General features: G+C 45.3%; 1 protein-coding gene and 1 long non-coding RNA gene across 3 annotated transcripts in view; one reads left to right on the plus strand and one right to left on the minus strand.

Moving 5' to 3' along the window:
- The window catches only part of HNF4A (hepatocyte nuclear factor 4 alpha), a 60,930-nt gene that overhangs the window by 25,389 nt on the left and 19,387 nt on the right, over positions 1-16,154 (minus strand). The window contains exon 1 of one of the 2 annotated variants that reach the window (XM_033153453.1): positions 1,169-1,659. The exons of the other annotated variant lie outside the window; for it this stretch is intronic. Within the exon in view, the coding sequence (XP_033009344.1) occupies positions 1,169-1,289 (121 nt within the window). The 5' untranslated portion in view covers positions 1,290-1,659. Of the gene's footprint in view, positions 1-1,168; positions 1,660-16,154 lie in introns of those variants that run through there. 2 annotated transcript variants of the gene reach the window in all.
- On the plus strand, positions 8,943-11,425 carry LOC117048958. Its single transcript, XR_004426897.1, has 2 exons — positions 8,943-9,324; positions 11,396-11,425. It is a non-coding gene; the product is annotated as an uncharacterized LOC117048958 (long non-coding RNA).

The following is a 16,154-nucleotide window of genomic DNA, read 5'->3' on the forward strand; positions in this document are numbered from 1 at the left end:
CGCTGCTCTGAGGATGAGCTCTTTGGCCTCTCAAAAAGCGCTGGATATAAACAGCAAATATTATTCTGTGAAATAAGCACACCGTGGCCCATCTCTATAGCACAATTCTGTGTAAATTCACTTGCAATTAAGTTCTAATGTTTTCCGTGGGGCTTACTCCCCAGTTTGTGTGCATAGGATTGAAGTAGCAGATCTTTTCCAATCCTTCCTGAATCCTGAACCAGTATCCCTCTAAGTCAGTGGTTCCCAACCTTTTTTTTTTTTGGCCATGCCCCACCTAAGCATCTCTAAAATCCTGGTGCCCCCGCCCCACCCCGGTGACATTTTATTCAAAAAGTGAACACCTATTCATGTGGAGGAAGACTAAAAGGCCATTTACCTATTAATAACTCATTAATTGTCCCCCCCCATTCAAATTGCCCCCCTGCACACTGGCAACATGAGGAAATGTATTTGGCATAAAGGCAAATTCTGTTCCTAATGAGCCCTTGCACCGCAGAAGTGCCTCTATGTAGGGGAAACTATATACAGTATCTAATCACTCCTTTTGAAGCCAATCCCTTCAGGAGACAGTCACAGACACATGAGTTGGAAGGGATGCAGATGCAGGAGATCTACTACAGCCCCGCTGCCAGGTTTTCCGAGGCGGTCTATGCCATTGCTGAACAGCTTACCGCATCAGCAAGTTCTTCCCGATTCTAAATCATAATTTTTCTTAGAATTTAAACCTCTTGGTTTGGGTCTTACACTCCAGAGCAATGACCCCAGCTCTCTACTTTGTTCCCTTCCCCCTATATGCTCACCATCCATGCCGCCTTCTGGGGTTCTTTCTATGCCTTCCTCTGACAGATATGTCATGTGAGAGAAAACCTGTAATAGTCTTTTAAGATTTTCTACGCCGCACCCATCCCTGGAAAAGTCACCCGGTTCAAGCTAAGCGGAGCACTGGTCAAACAAAATCTTGCCATGAACAGGCAGGGAGGTTGGAGCCTGGAGAACAGCCTCCGCCGACAGGGAAGGTTTTCCTTGGGACAGCAAGGAAACAGATGTGCAACGAAGCCCCCACACCGCCTGGCTGCTGCTGCCTGTTTGCAAATGCGCCTCGGAAGGTCAGCTGTCCCTTACCCAAAATTTAACAGAGAAGAGCGAAGTTCCGAGTAGGACTTACCGTTGCCTATTGCCAAGACTTGCATGTTCTCAAACTCCAGAGTCGTGTATGCCGGGTCTAAAGCCGCACTATAATCTGCCATCTCCATGTCTATCAGGGCTTTGGAAAGGCGCATTATCATCAGCAAACACAGGCCAGATTGCAGTGATTCCGCAGCCAGAGGTTATTGGCCCCTCAACCTCTCCAACTGATTTTGCCGGCGTCCCCTATCTGTTGGCCTTTATTTCAAATATTTCTCTGAAAGGATCTGCTGAGCTTCAAGGCCTATACAACCCAGAGGGGTGGAGGCAGGAGGCAAGTGGGGTTAATCTTTAATCATCTCACTGGTGCGGACTGCTCTGCTCAGCTTCTTCTGTCTTCCTCTCTCACTTCAATTTTGTTTATTGTTTCTTATTAGTCAACGGCACAATGCCAAGGATTTCAGGTTTGAGACAGGTGTAATAGGTATGCAAGTGATCTATGCCAAACTTTCTCAGGGTCTTCGGTACCTCCTGCCCAGCTGTTAGGATAACCCAGTGCTATTTTTCTAGAAAAAGAGGTGCCAGAACTTGCCACGAACACCTCTCTTGTTCTTTTATAATGGCACCTCTACTTGAGAGGTGCCAGAATGAGTTCCGGCTGAAAAAAAGCCCAGGGATTACCTTACTTGTAGTTCAAGTGCCAAAGAGTTGGACAAACGGATCTGGAATATAAAAAAGCGCCGATTTCTCTATTCCTAGCTTGCCGCCATTTCACCAATCTAACTCTTTCTCCTCTCACGCCCTGTTGTCTCTCTGTTTGGTAAAGGTCGGCAGAATTGTAATTCATGCTCTGTCATACACGGGACTTTCGTTTTACTTCCCTATAAAACGATGTTTTACAGGCTACGACTTCACTGTAAACAACTCCCGCCCCGTGGCATTTTTCTACCACACATCTTCCAGGGCCAGGCGAGCAAATGCTAAAGTGGGCCTTCGCCATATTCCATCATGCAATGATACTTCATTTGGACAAGAAACATATTCCTTGTGGTCCCCTCCCACAGGTACCGTTTAGCATTTGGGCCAAACGGCATGTGACACAGATTGCCCAATGTCTTTTTTTAGACGCTTGGAAGCTCCTTCAAGAGGCTTTGAGAAGCAGTGCTGGGTGTGTGTGTGTGTGTGTGTGTGTGTGTGTGTCTGCTTAGCCCTTCCCCCTGTGCCATTTTCCTGATTGAAATTCCACCCACTCCCCTTAACCTGACTGCTAACAGCCTTGGCAGGTACAGTACAGACACCTGCACTTTTGTTCCAACCAATTAACAGCTGATTCAGATTCCAATAAATATGCACAGAAGTTGAGTTGTTTACATACAAGCATGTGTTTTCTATCATGCAGGGAAACACAGGTTTTGAGTATTGGGGCGGGGGGGGGGAGGTTATGCAAAACAACAACAACAAAACAAAACAAAACAAAACAAAACAAAACAAAAAACTTGAAAGCCCATGCAGTGTGGTCTCTAGGCTATTGGACTAGGATAATCTGGGTGCAAATAATTGTTTTGTAATGTTACCTATCTGCACCATTGCTCGCTTCAGAAGCATCATCGCTGCATTGATTATGGAAAGCAAATGAATAAGACCTTTGGCTATTTGGCTTGATCACTATCAAACCATGAACCTCTTCTGCAATTGTATTAAAAGTAGCCTTTACAGACCCTCCAAGTGTCCCTGTTTTACAGAGACGTCCCTGTTTTAGAGAAGCCGTCCTGGTTTCTGATTTGATTCCGGAATGTCCCACTTTTCCTTAGGATGTCACTATTTTCATTGAAGAAATGTTGGAGGATATAAAGTTGTCCAACCCCTGAGCCATCTGAAGGCAAACCTGTATAGGGAAGGTTTTTTAATGTTTAATGTTTTATTATGTTTTTATATATGAGTGGCTGGGACAACCCAGTAAGATGTGTGGGGTATAAATAGTAATATTATCATTATGGAATGGGACGTCCCTATTTTCATCAGAGAAATGTGGGAGGGTATGCCTTTATGCTCCATTTAATGTTTGTGGATATTATTTATGGTTTTAGGTTGTGCTTTTTAAAATATTTCAATCATTATGGGCTGGATTTAACTAACTGATGCTACTAGGACCTCCACTAGTGCAACAGGATTCCTCTTGCACTGACGGAGCAATCTCCTTAGCACTACGTTAAATTCCTATCATATTGCTTGTTTTTTAGACTGTACATCACGTAGAGATGTTGTCCTCCCCCCCCAAATAATAATAATAATTAAGTGGTATATAAATGATTTTAAATAAATAAAATCTTCTCTCGGAGTCTGCACCACTCAAATCAATCTACCGTACTTTTCCATGTACTGTATTGGACAAGGTTTGTTTCCTTAAAAATCATGCAAGAAAGTGGGGGTTGTCTTATACATGGGTATTTGATTGGTTGCTGCTGCAGCTGTCAGCGGCTATTGTGCGTGTTATTGGTTGCTGCATCAATGGGTGGTGTTGATTGGCCGACGCTGTGGCAATTGGTCGGGCGATTGGCAGCTTCTGCCAGCGAGGGAGCAGATGCGAGGCGGATTTTGCAATGTGTGTGGGTGAGCAATTTTCGGCATCCCCCCCCAAAAAAGCTCAGCAACCCTGGGTAATCTCCCCCCCCCCAATAAAAGCTCAACAACTCTGAGCAATCCACTGCAAAAAAGCTCAACAACTTACTGTTTTCCATCTCCCCCTATTTTCTGAAATTTCAGTCCCCCATGGGGGTGTCATATAGATGGAAAAGTACAGTACATACTGTATATACTTGAGTATAAGCCTAGTTTTTCAGCACATTTTTTGTGCTGAAAAAGCTGCCCTCGGCTTATACTTGAGTGAGGCGGGCGGTGGGGGCGGCGAGAAAGAAGCCCTTTCTCTCCGCTCGTGCCACCACCCGCTCTCCCCAGTCAACCATTCCTTAAGAAGCGTACAAGAACAGCGGTTCTTTACTCTCCCCAGGCAGCTTGTTCCATTCCTGAACTGCTCGCATAAATGCAAACTTGGCAAAGGAGGAAGAGGAAGGAGCAGCCCAAAGGGCTGCTTTTGGGCTGCTCGTTCCTCCTCCTTCTCCACAGCGGCAAAGGTGAACCGGCTTATACTCGAGTCAATAAGCTTTCCCAGGTTTTTGTGGGAAAATTAGGTGCCTCGGTTTATATTCGGGTCGGCTTATATTCGGGTATATACGGTATATTTTAGTTAGAGCTATCCAAAGTCCCATTAAAGGCATTCACAGTTTCTTCACACAGCTGACTGGCCTTGTGCACAAGCTTCTGATTAGCCAGTATGGAGGGAACCCCAAAATTAATTGCCATTTCTCCGGTACTTGTTTTCATCTCAAGCTTGGAGAGGAACCATTATATGCAGTGAGTTGGTTTTCAGTGGCCTCAACTGGGGAGGAGTTTTATGACCCACTGGAAATTCTGTTGTGTAACCACCAAAGATTAATAACTGTAAATCAATTTATTGTTTAACAGCATCAGCTGAATTGCACTGAAAAGCCAGTAATAATTAATGATTATGGCAGTTTCGTTTATTTTTTTTGCCACCATTTTTATGATTTAGTTTCCATGGAGTAAATTAATGACCCTGAACAATTTTTTAGCAACTCTTTGCTAGGTAAACCAGCCACTGATTTAAATCCTTGGATAAATCCAGTCTCCCAAGGGGTATTCTCCAACCTACCAGCCCCCCCCCATTACCAACACAGACTCAAAAGAAGAACATGGCAGGACAAGTGGCAGTGGCCATGAGATTGGGGGGAGAGGGCAGTGAAAGAATCTGAAAAAAGCAACCATATACTGTACTAAATGGAGATGTGCTACCACCTACATCTGTTTGAAATACAAGTTGGTTGGTCTGGGACCCTGACACATATTTAGGGAACAAAGCCCCACCTAGAAATCTGGTGGGGTGAGATCTGAGACATTAAGCTGCAAACCCCTATCCATTCTCAACCTCTATCTATGTGTAAATAAACCATATACATTCATACCTCGGGTTACAGATGCTTCAGGTTGCACGTTTTTGGGTTGCGCACCGCAGTGAACCCGGAAGTACCACAAAGGGTTACTTCCGGGTTTCGGCACTCACACATGTGCAGAAGTGCCGAATCACGCTTTGCGCATGTGCAGAAGCACCAAATCGTGACCCTCGTGTGCGCAGATGCAGCGCTGCAGGTTGCAAACGCTAGTCGCTTCGAGAACACTGTCCAACCATCTCATCCTCTGTCGTCCCCTTCTCCTTGCGCCCTCCATCTTTCCCAACATCAGGGTCTTTTCTAGGGAGTCTTCTCTTTTCATGAGGTGGCCAAAGTACTGTTGTCTCAGCTTCAGGATCTGTCCTTCCAGTGAGCACCCAGCGCTGATTTCTTTAAGGAGTCTCCTCCAGCACCATAATTCAAAAGCATCAGTTCTTCGGCAATCAGTCTTCTTTATGGTCCAGTTCTCACTTCCATACATCACTACTGGGAAAACCATAGCTTTGTTGGCAAGGTGATGTCTCTGCTTTTTAAGATGCTGTCTAGGTTTGTCATTGCTTTCCTCCCAAGAAGCAGGCTTCCTTTAATTTCGTGACTGCTGTCACCATCTGCAGTGATCATGGAGCCCAAGAAAGTAAAATCTCTCATTGCCTCCATTTCTTCCCCTTCTATTTGCCAGGAGGTGATGGGACCAGTGGCTATGATCTTAGTTTTTTTGATGTTGAGCTTCAGACCATATTTTGCACTCTCCTCTTTCACCCTCATTAAAAGGTTCTTTAATTCCTCCTCACTTTCTGCCATCAAGGTTGTGTCATCAGCATATCTGAGGTTGTTGATATTTCTTCCGGCGATCTTAATTCCAGTTTGGGATTCATCCAATCCAGCCTTTCGGATGATGAATTCTGCATATAAGTTAAATAAGCAGGGAGACAATATACAGTACAGCCTTGTTGTACTCCTTTCCTAATTTTGAAACAATCAGTTGTTCTATATCCAGTTCTAACTGTAGCTTCTTGTCCCACATAGAGATTTCTCAGGAGACAAATGAGGTGATCCGGCACTTCCAGTAGAGCAAACCAAATATCTGTAGGAAGCCCACAGGTAGGACATTGGGATGAAAGGGTAGGGTTCCTTCCTACTGCTTCTCTCCAGGAGCTGATATTCAGGGGCATATACTGTCTCTAGAAGTTCATAACAACAACAACAACAACAACAACAACAACAACAACAACAACAACAACTTCTTTATTATTTATATGCCACCCATCTGACTGGGTTGCTCCAGCCACTCTGGGTGGCCTCCAGAAAAATATAAAAACACCACAAAACATTGAACATTAAAAACTTCCCTATACAGGACTGCCTTCAGATGTATCCTAAAGGTTGTGTAGTTGTTTATCTCCTTGACATCAGGTGGGAGGACGTTCCACAGGGAAGGTGAAAATACCGAGAAGGCCCTCTGCCTGGTTCCCTGTAACCTCACTTCACTCAGTGAGAGAACTGCTAGAAGGCCCTCTGACCTGGACTACATGGCCACTGTGGTTGGTGCAATTGCAGCGCACCATGGTTGCACAAATCATGACTTCTGCCTCTCTGTTGGTGATGGCATCTGGTGTGTGACTATCAAAGATATAAAGGTTGCTCCTTGAAATAACAAGGCCAGGTTATTTCCCCTTCAGCTAGGAGCCTGCTAAGACAATAATTCATTTGCTTGATAGAAAGGAACAATGGAGTACGAGATGGTCAGGGAAGTGGAGAAAGAGCTTTAGCAGCCCCATTGAGGGATCTTCCACCTCAATCTGGGCTCGGATAGAGTGATCCCTATGATTAGATAAACGCGTACAGACATCAAGTTAAATATGTGCAGGATTTGCCGTAGTGTCTAGTACAATATCGTAAACCTCCAGCCTATTCTGCTCCGTTCAGCAAAACAAGCCTTTTGCTCAAATAAACTCCTTACGAAGGAAGGCAAAAATAGCTTCTTCGCCCCTACAAGGTCTGCGGGAACCAGCTCCGGAAGGATTAAGGATGCTAGAAATAGCAAACTAAAGAAGTGTATGCACAAGGGTATCGGGATGGGGAGTTTCTTAAGGGGAACAGAACGATTAAATACCTGGAAATTGCCAAAGGGCCATATTAGCCTTTCTCCTTTAGTGCTGATGACTCAGATGTATTATTGCTAGTGTTTTCAGCCTAGCTTCCAGGGAACAGGCAACTTTCCAGAAGTGGAGGCTGCTGGATTAGTGGGAAGGGGGCACAGTGACCACCAACCTCAGTTTGTCCTCAGTGAGCCCCCTGCCCATCCACTTTCTTACTTAGAACCAGTCCATTGGGGGGCAAAGCCTGCCAGCTTCTACTTCCTTAGTTGTTGCTCTTGTAGAACTCAGCAGGGAGGGAGACAAAGCTAGAACTGGTTGGCTGTGACACCACCTACTGTTGATCTCCCTGCCTTCCACACTACCAGGCCCAGGGGGGCACCAGCCAGTTAACTTTTCTCAGCACTATGAGGCAGTTTGATGCAGAAGCATGCTCCTCTGCTCCCATTCTATGGAAGGGAGCACATAGCTGTACCTTTGTTCTCCACTCAAAATAACAACAACAACAGGGGAGACATGCACTGTCTCTAATCTAGATGGAAATGTGTAAAATGCATTTCTACAGTGGGTAAATGGCTGGTGATCTATAGCCTTGCCTGTGTTTAGTTGTGGTGTGTGCAGTGACATTACAAGTTCTGGTACCAAATAGAGACAGGACAGGGACATGGCTTAGGTCACCTCCCAGAAAGAATCTTGGGAACTGCAGCTTGTTAAGAGTGCTGTGGTTCTGGTGGTAGTAAACTACAGTTCCCATGGTTCTTTAGGGGAAGTCGTGTGCTTTAAATGTATGGCATGAAAGTGACCTCGGAAGAAGTTCACAGTTCAGTCGTAAGACAGTGAGCAAAGCTGTTTCCGGGGGCCCTGCCCTCTCCTCGGGCTTTTGAAATTTTAACGCCCATATATGCAGTTTCCAGACCCAGTTTTTAACTGATAGGAAATGGCAAGATGACAGCCCAGCTTGGGGGGTGGGACAGGAAGCATTCTCAGGAGAAGAAAAGAGCATTTCACTTGCTTATAAAATGCATTATTTAAAGCTGTCTACCACCAACACTTTAAAGGGGGCAAGACTAATTCATGGAGGAAAGTTTTGCCAATGACTATGAGCCATGGCAATGTCTATACAGAACTTCTGTATGCTGCCAAGGAATATCCAGCTGCTGTGGAACAACATCAGCACTGGATGGGGTCTTTGTACTCCTGCTTTGTGGGCTACTTCGAGGCACTCGGTTCACCATTATGGAAAGTAGGAATATTGCTCTAGATAGAGACTTTTGGTTTGACCCAGCAGGGATCTTTTAATGTTCTAATGCAGGGGTAGCCAACTTTGTGCCCTCTAGATGTTGTTAGACTACACCTTCTATCCTCCCTGACCATTAGCTATGCTGGCTAGGACTGATGGCAGATGAAGTCCAACAGCATCTCAAAGGTGCCACATTGGCTAACCCATTTCTAATGGGAGTCTTGCCATGCAAACTACATGGGTAATGTGGAAGTGGGACGAGAAGTGACCCTTTTCACTATGGTGGTTGGTGGAGTCTGCTTCCGAGGAGTTTGGGAGAAGTTCATGTCTCTCCTGATGTTCCATAAAGAGGCCTTCCTTGCATTTAAAATCATTTGGATTTTCTCTTGCTTCTGTAGAGATGAACGTTTATAAGTATACATGTGCAAAGGCTGCCTATTTGAGGCTATTCCGTCTTCTGTTTAGTAGCCCATGTGGTAAGCCAGTTTGGGCAGGAGCCCTGAGTTACAAGAATCACGCCAGCACAATCATCTCAAACCGTCCCTTCTGCTTTTTCACACACACACACCCTTTGAAATTTCAAATTCCAGTTTGTGGACAAAGTCCTATCTATCTGAGAATATAGATCTCCGACCACTGACCAAACTCCATTCCAAGCAACTACCTAGTTATGCTTCTCCCCAGGCTCTGACATTCAGTGCTTGGAGCTGCAGGAAAGATTTGCGAACCAGCTTTTCATGCCTGAGCAGCTGTGCACCTTTGAAGAGTGGATCTGGGGGGCCATTTTTTGTGGCTATGGAAGAGGATAACCTTCTGATCACCAGTAACCAACCAGGTAGGAAGATCCTTGTCGCCTGTAGTTCCAAAAAGCCTCTAATTCAAAGGAAAGAGCCGAAAGCATCTATTGTGCTTGAAGTATTCATTTTGGGCCACTGGTTAAGATTAAAAAAGGAAAACAATGTAGAAGGATTTGGCTACTGAAAGCCAAAGAGATAGGAAGTAACTCCTCCAGTTGGAGACATTTGATGTAGTTAACAGATAACTCTCCAGAACAGCTTTCTCGCTCTCATCCCTTCTGATTCTCCCCAGATTAGTTCAAACTTACTTTTGTGCTAATCATTTCTCGGCCTGTTTATCTTGCATTAAAAAATTAACAGAGAATAGTTTACTGCATGACTTGCTAACCACTGCAAGAAATGGCACACAAAGCTGCCAGGCTGAATTCTGAGCCCTTGTGCAAGATCTTGCTTTGAATCTAGGCACCTAAATTTTCAAAAGTTTTTAAAAAGGATGATTATTCCCACCCGTCTAAAGTCAATATTTTGTTCCTGCCCCTTTTCCATGACCTGAGTATATATTTGCTCTCCGGCTGTTTCCAAATGGAGCAGATAAAGCCCGCAAAGGCTTGTATTTTGTCAGACTTTAGTAAACAGGGATCTTCTTTCCACACCATCAAATCCCGTTTGCCTTTTGCCTGAATTCATGTCTTAAATGATTACAGAGCAGTCCCGTCCCCCATCCCCCGCAACCTTCCCCCACGTGTTAATAACCACCCCTGTGGAATTCAGCTGAATCAGAAGGATGCAGCACATTTATGGATTACTAGCCAACTGAAAGAAAAGGAAAAAGCAGCAGGTATAGGTATTTGGGGGGGGGGTACATCCATGCTGCAGCTCAGAAAGGGGTCAGGTATGCAACTGGTGCAGAACCCGGGCAAACAGTTCAGGCAAACAGAGGCTTCAACCGCACTGGTTTTTCACATGACAAGCAGCGCCAGCCCAGCAGAACAAGTTCACTCACCTTAGACAGCTGCTCTTCAGTGTTAATGAAAGGGCAGCAAATTGTTAGTTGTTGAATTCATTTTATTGCATTTTTACCCCCAGGGTGCTAAAACAACTTGGTTAGCCTTGAGTAACATGCAACATGACTATGACACTTCCTGTTCTGTCCCCGGCAGCAAAATCTCTTGGGCTTGTCTTACAGATAGGAGCCACTGCAAGGCCAGTGTAGTCTCCTCTACAATTGTTATGCCTGGCTTCCAAATGCCAGTGAAAATGCACGTAGAAAATATAGGTCCACCTTTCCTGGTGATGTTCTGGGTTAGCACTCCAAAAGCTGAACCAAGAACTTGGGAATCTGTTTTATTGATGTGCCTAAAATCAGAGAGAGCACACACACACACAGGAGGTCCCTTAGCCCCCCCCCCCAAAAAAAATTTGAGGGCTCTGGGGACCCCCAAAGTTGATGGGCATCGTCATTCAAATGGTGTGTGTGTGTGCCACGTTATGTGATCAATTATGTGGGGCGGGGCTTACCTGCCCTCCCCCAGTTTTATTCAAGTTGGCACCCCTGCACACACAGACACACAGACACACACACATACACACACCGCCAATGCATTCCCTGCATAGACCTTCCTCTATCAGAAACAAGCAAAGCTGCCAACTTTTTATCTAGCAGGGCTCCTGTGATTAAAACAACTGCATGACAAGCAGGAAATCAGCAAGCAAAGCTTTCCCTTTCACTGCAGGGTTGCCTCCAGACTGTCAGCATTTTGCAGGAGGCAGTGAAATGAATACTGGAAATTTAGGTTTGCACAATTCAAGTAGATTCAGTCTGTTCCCAAAAAAATATAAATGATGGAAATAAATGATGGGGAAATGCACTGAAAAAAATGGGGAGGGGGGAATGAATGATTAATAAGTCAGGATGCATGTTCATTGTCAAATAACCTCCCTGCAAACAAACAAATCGGAATGAATGCTCAAGAAAGACCTGGCATAATCTAACCTCCGCATAAGCTTTGTGCAAGCAAATCAGGATTGAGTGCTCACTAAATAGGTCATCTGGAGGAACCCTCTGTTAGAAAAAAGCTTCACCAAGTAAATGTTGTGCTTGTCCTGTAGTTGTTGAAGAGCAGCCCTGCTAGATAAAAAAAGAAAACAAGTGGCAGCCATGAGATGGAATCCCCCCCCCCTACACTCCATTTCGATGCTAGGTCAACTTGAAAAAGTAAGGAAATCTTTATTTTAAGTGTAAATGCATTTCTGATACATGGGACATTAGTTGGTTGCTGGAAACTTGTGGGGAATCCACAGTCAATTATCCTGACATGGAACTGGATTTGCATAGCCATTTGACTATGTACACAAACAGCAAAATCATACTTTACTCATATGGCCATTTTCTATGGGAAGGATGAAATCACTATTCAGTCAGCCCCGACTGCTGACTTGCTGCTGCTTAGCAGGAGGGAGAGTGGAGAGTTCAGTGTGACGCAAACACAGTGGTGGAGCCAGTTTGGTATTCCTGCTGGTGTGTTTTCACTATGCTGACCTCCCACTAAGTGGTGACTCAACTGTCAGGATGTCAAGTGAGCATTGCTACCTCACAAAACCATCTGCTACTGAGTGTGGAGGCTATGGGGGCTTCCATGCTGTTGCTAGCTGGGATTCTAATGCAAACTTAGCATTTGCTCTATTTGTTCTTTAGATGTCTGTTTGCACTCTACCTGCTCTGTTTTTATGGTGATAAATATTACAAAAGACATGGTGAATCAACGATGCTCATTTCATCCAAAACAACTCTCTACTTGAGGAAGATGAATATTTCAGAAGTTTAAAGCACGGCCACATGGATCATCTAACTATAATTACAGCAACCCTATAAGGCAGGGATGGGGAGCCTGTTTGGCTTGGTGGACCAGAGCTTTATCTCGCCACCCACACTGATGACATCAGGTGATTGATAGGTAGGCTCACCTGTCAAAGTCGACCCAGGGGGTGGAGGGAGGGACCTGATTTGCCAGTTTGTTCCACACAGGGAACATGCTGGGAAAGCAGCTCCCAACAGGATCAAACTCTTGGCTTGTCAGATGATGAATGAAGACTTCCATCCTGCTTCTACAGGGGTAGGGTTGCCGTAAAAACCAGGACACCCCAAAAGTTGACTTGCCTAAGTTCCAGGACAAAGCACCAACAATTCCACCTTTGAAATCCCAGTAACGTCCAGAAAAATCCGGGCGTATGGCAGCCCTGTGCAGGTGGCTGTTTTGCCAGCACCAAGTGGAAGGTACATCAGCTCCTGCCAACCTGGCAGTTCGAAAGCATGTCAAAGTGCAAGTAGATAAATAGATACTGCTCCTTTGGGAAGGTAAACAGCGTTTCCGTGCGCTGCTCTGGTTCGCCAGAAGCGCCTTGGTCATGCTGGCCAAGCTGTACGCCGGCTCCCTCGGCCATTAACGCAAGATGAGTGCTGCAACCCCAAAGTCGGACATGACTGGACCTAATGGTCAGGGGTCCCTTTACTTTACCTTTAACTATTTTAGATGGAGGTGAGAGAGATCGGCTTGATCAAGGCTGCATAGCATATCTCCCTCCCAACATTTCAAGAGGGAAAATTGGAGGAACCCACCAACACTGTTGCTCACCAACTCCCCCTCCCCCCTCCTATCTTTGTCCTCTGGCCTTCACCGCTGCTGCCTCGGAAGATGCTGTGCTTCCAGAAGTGCCACAACAGGAGGAAGAAAAGTAGCAGGGGCAAGCTTATTTCCCCTACCCCCGTTTTTTGGTGTGAACCAACTGACTCGCGCCACAGTGTGGAACCCAAAACCACCCGTCTTTTGGCCCTGCGTTCTGGCGTGGCCAGAGGACGGGAGCTAAAAAAGGACATCCTGGATTGTAATTAGGAGCTGGGGCGGCTTTTATAAATTTGGCATGTCCCGCTTGGAGGGCATGGCATAGTGAGTTCATGGCAAACGAGAGATTTGAATCTGACGCTTCCCGATTTGTAGCTCAGCCTCTTAGCCATAACATTACACGCCAGCTCTCGCCTCAGTTGCATTAAGGCTTGCATAAATGAAAATCCTTGGGTAAATTAAATTAAACATCATCAATCTTCTTCAAATACAGTGGTACCTCGAGTTACAAACGCCTCAGGTTACAAACGCTTCAGGTTACAAACTCCACTAACCTGGAAGAGTTACCTCAAATTGAAAACTTTGCCCCAGGATGAGAATGAAAACCATGTGCCGGCGGCGCAGCGGCAGCAAGAGGCCCCATTAGTGAAAGCACACCTCTAGTTAAGAACAAGTTCAGGTTAAGAACGGACCTCCAGAACAAATTAAGTTCGTAACTAGAGGTACCACTGTGCATGAAAATGGTGTTGTGGTAAGGAGAGAGACCACACTGAATCAATTAATCAGTTTTGACTAATTGGCCCGAGCAGCATATTCAGGAATGGAGCACTGACTCCTTGTGTGATAGTGATTCCCCCCCCCCACATACACCCTTCAGGTCATATGACTGGTCACTATCCTCTGACATAGTTGTTTGTTCCAGTGTTGAGTTCCTGTGCATTATCTGCTGATCTAGCCTTGGCTGTCTAGACCAATTCTTTCTAGGAGATTCCTGTTTACCTGAAGAGATGTGGTGTTTGCATCTCTTATAAACAGGTGACCAAGGAAGTGTCAGTGCTACCACAATGACCTTAGCACTGTTTCTTGCAGAGGTTACAATGGCATTGCAAACTTAAACCAGTTTTATGCCTCTTTGACCATCACTGCTTGCTGAAAGTAGGGTTGCCAACTTGGGATTTCATCTTCGTTTTCTAATAATAGTAATAATGTCTGCAGGGTCTGGGTTTCTGTAAATGGTTCTCTCATTTTGATGACAGTCTGTTTTCTCCCTTAAGAGACCATAATGCTCAGCTGCCATTAGTTATGACTAAAAAATATTCATGCACAGAAAGACCAAGAGTAATTTTAGGTTTTAGCTGAAAGCCATGTGTGGAGAACCTGAATTCTGCCACCAAATATACAGTCTTTCCCCATAAAATTTGATTTATAGGCCTTTTATAAATCTCATCTGAATCCTTTCTTTCTTGAACTGCTCTGTCTGGAAGTCGAATAAACGCACAAAAGATGCCCTCCTTGGCTGTTCATGACACTATCAGACTCAACCTACAAAAGGGAACTAAAACATTCTCAAAGTGCTGGACGTAATCAAAGGCTCAGTAATAAACAAACACTACCCGAGAAAGCAGAGAGAACGGGAAGTGTCAACCTTGAAAAATATAGGCCCCATTCACACATCACTGTAAGCCATTGTTAATTCTTAATGGTTTATCATGGGAATGCACAGTGCTTTTTTTCCAGAAAAAGAGGTGCCGAAACTCACCATGAACACCTCCCTTGTTCTCTTATAATCACCACGGCCCCACCTGAGAGCTGCCAGAACTGAGTTCCAGTGATTTCCAGCTGAAAAAAAGTCCTGGAAATGCAGGTGGCTTCTGATCTCCTCACCTTTAGCCAGCAGGAGCAAAAAAAACCCCACAATTGATGACTTAGCATTTCGTCTGAACCAGAGATTGTGGTTTGCTTTACTCAGACAAACCATGATCAGGAAGCCAAGAGCAAACGTTGGCTTTGCATCATGGTTTGTTTGCAGCGGAACAAACCACAACCCGTGGTTCAGTCATAACGCTATTCGGGGGTGGGGCATTGTTCGTGCTGCTTAGAGGGAGATGAACAAAGTGGGAGCCATCCTTGGTTCTATGGGAAACCATCAACTATGGTTTACTGCAGGGCAGGAGAAGCTCACCTAGTGGGGCTGAGCTTACAGCAATAGCCTTCTAGCAGCAGCAGCAGCAGCAGCAGCAATGCTGTCATTTCTCAGCAAGAGTGAGGCAGCAGCAAAGCTGGGGCTGTGTGGTACCACTGGCAGGAGTGCCAGATTGCCTCCGCCGGAGCATTGAAGAGCCCCCAACCTCACTGGCTCCTTGGTGCCCCCTCTCCCAGTAATCAGCAGCTATGCTGCTGCTGGGTGGTTACTGGTGCAGCTTCACCCCACTGGAGAAGCAGGTCTTGCACTGGGGTAGCCAGCATGGTGCCTTCCACATACAGTATTTTGGAACTGAACACTCATCATCCCACCCTGGGATGTTGCCTGGGCTCCTTTGTACTGCCCAGGACTCCTGGGCAAAAGGGCAGGATAGAGATCTAATAAGATGAATGTCTAATCCTTGGCCATGCTACCTGGGGCTGATGGGAGTTGTAGTCCACACTGGCTATCCCTGGTTTACCATGGGATAAGGTGGTCGCTGTGAACAAGTTGAGCAGCAAACCATCTTTTACAATGGATACACCTTTTCAACACTGCCTTTCAAACAGTTTATTAATGCTCCATTACAGAATTTTGTAATGATGATTACAGAGTATCTTTGATATGGACACCTTCTTGCTCAGTTACAAAAACATTTAAGTATTCTCTGGTGGCACGTAAACAATAATACTCCTGGGGGTTTCCCCCCCCCCACTGAAAAAGTGAAACTGCCATAGGCTGGTTGCAGCTAATGTCACCAAAACCCTTATTTCCAGGGACAGAAGGCCAATGTTAAAATCCCTGTGTTCAGATAAAATAAAAAAAATTCCTTCCAGTAGCACCTTAGAGACCAAGAAGTGTGCATGCACACGAAAGCTCATACCAAGAACAAACTTAGTTGGTCTCTAAGGTGCTACTGGAAGGAATTTTTTTATTTTGTTTTGACTATGGCAGACCAACACAGCTACCTACCTGTAACTGTGTTCAGAGAGTTCATCCGAGCAATTCATTCCTCTCTTAGCCTATCCACCCAATAAAGTTGGGGTAGGGGAAAAGAGGAAGGGGA

Source organism: Lacerta agilis, chromosome 6 (genome assembly GCF_009819535.1).
Source record: "Lacerta agilis isolate rLacAgi1 chromosome 6, rLacAgi1.pri, whole genome shotgun sequence".
In the NCBI taxonomy this organism is placed as follows: Eukaryota; Metazoa; Chordata; class Lepidosauria; order Squamata; family Lacertidae; genus Lacerta; species Lacerta agilis.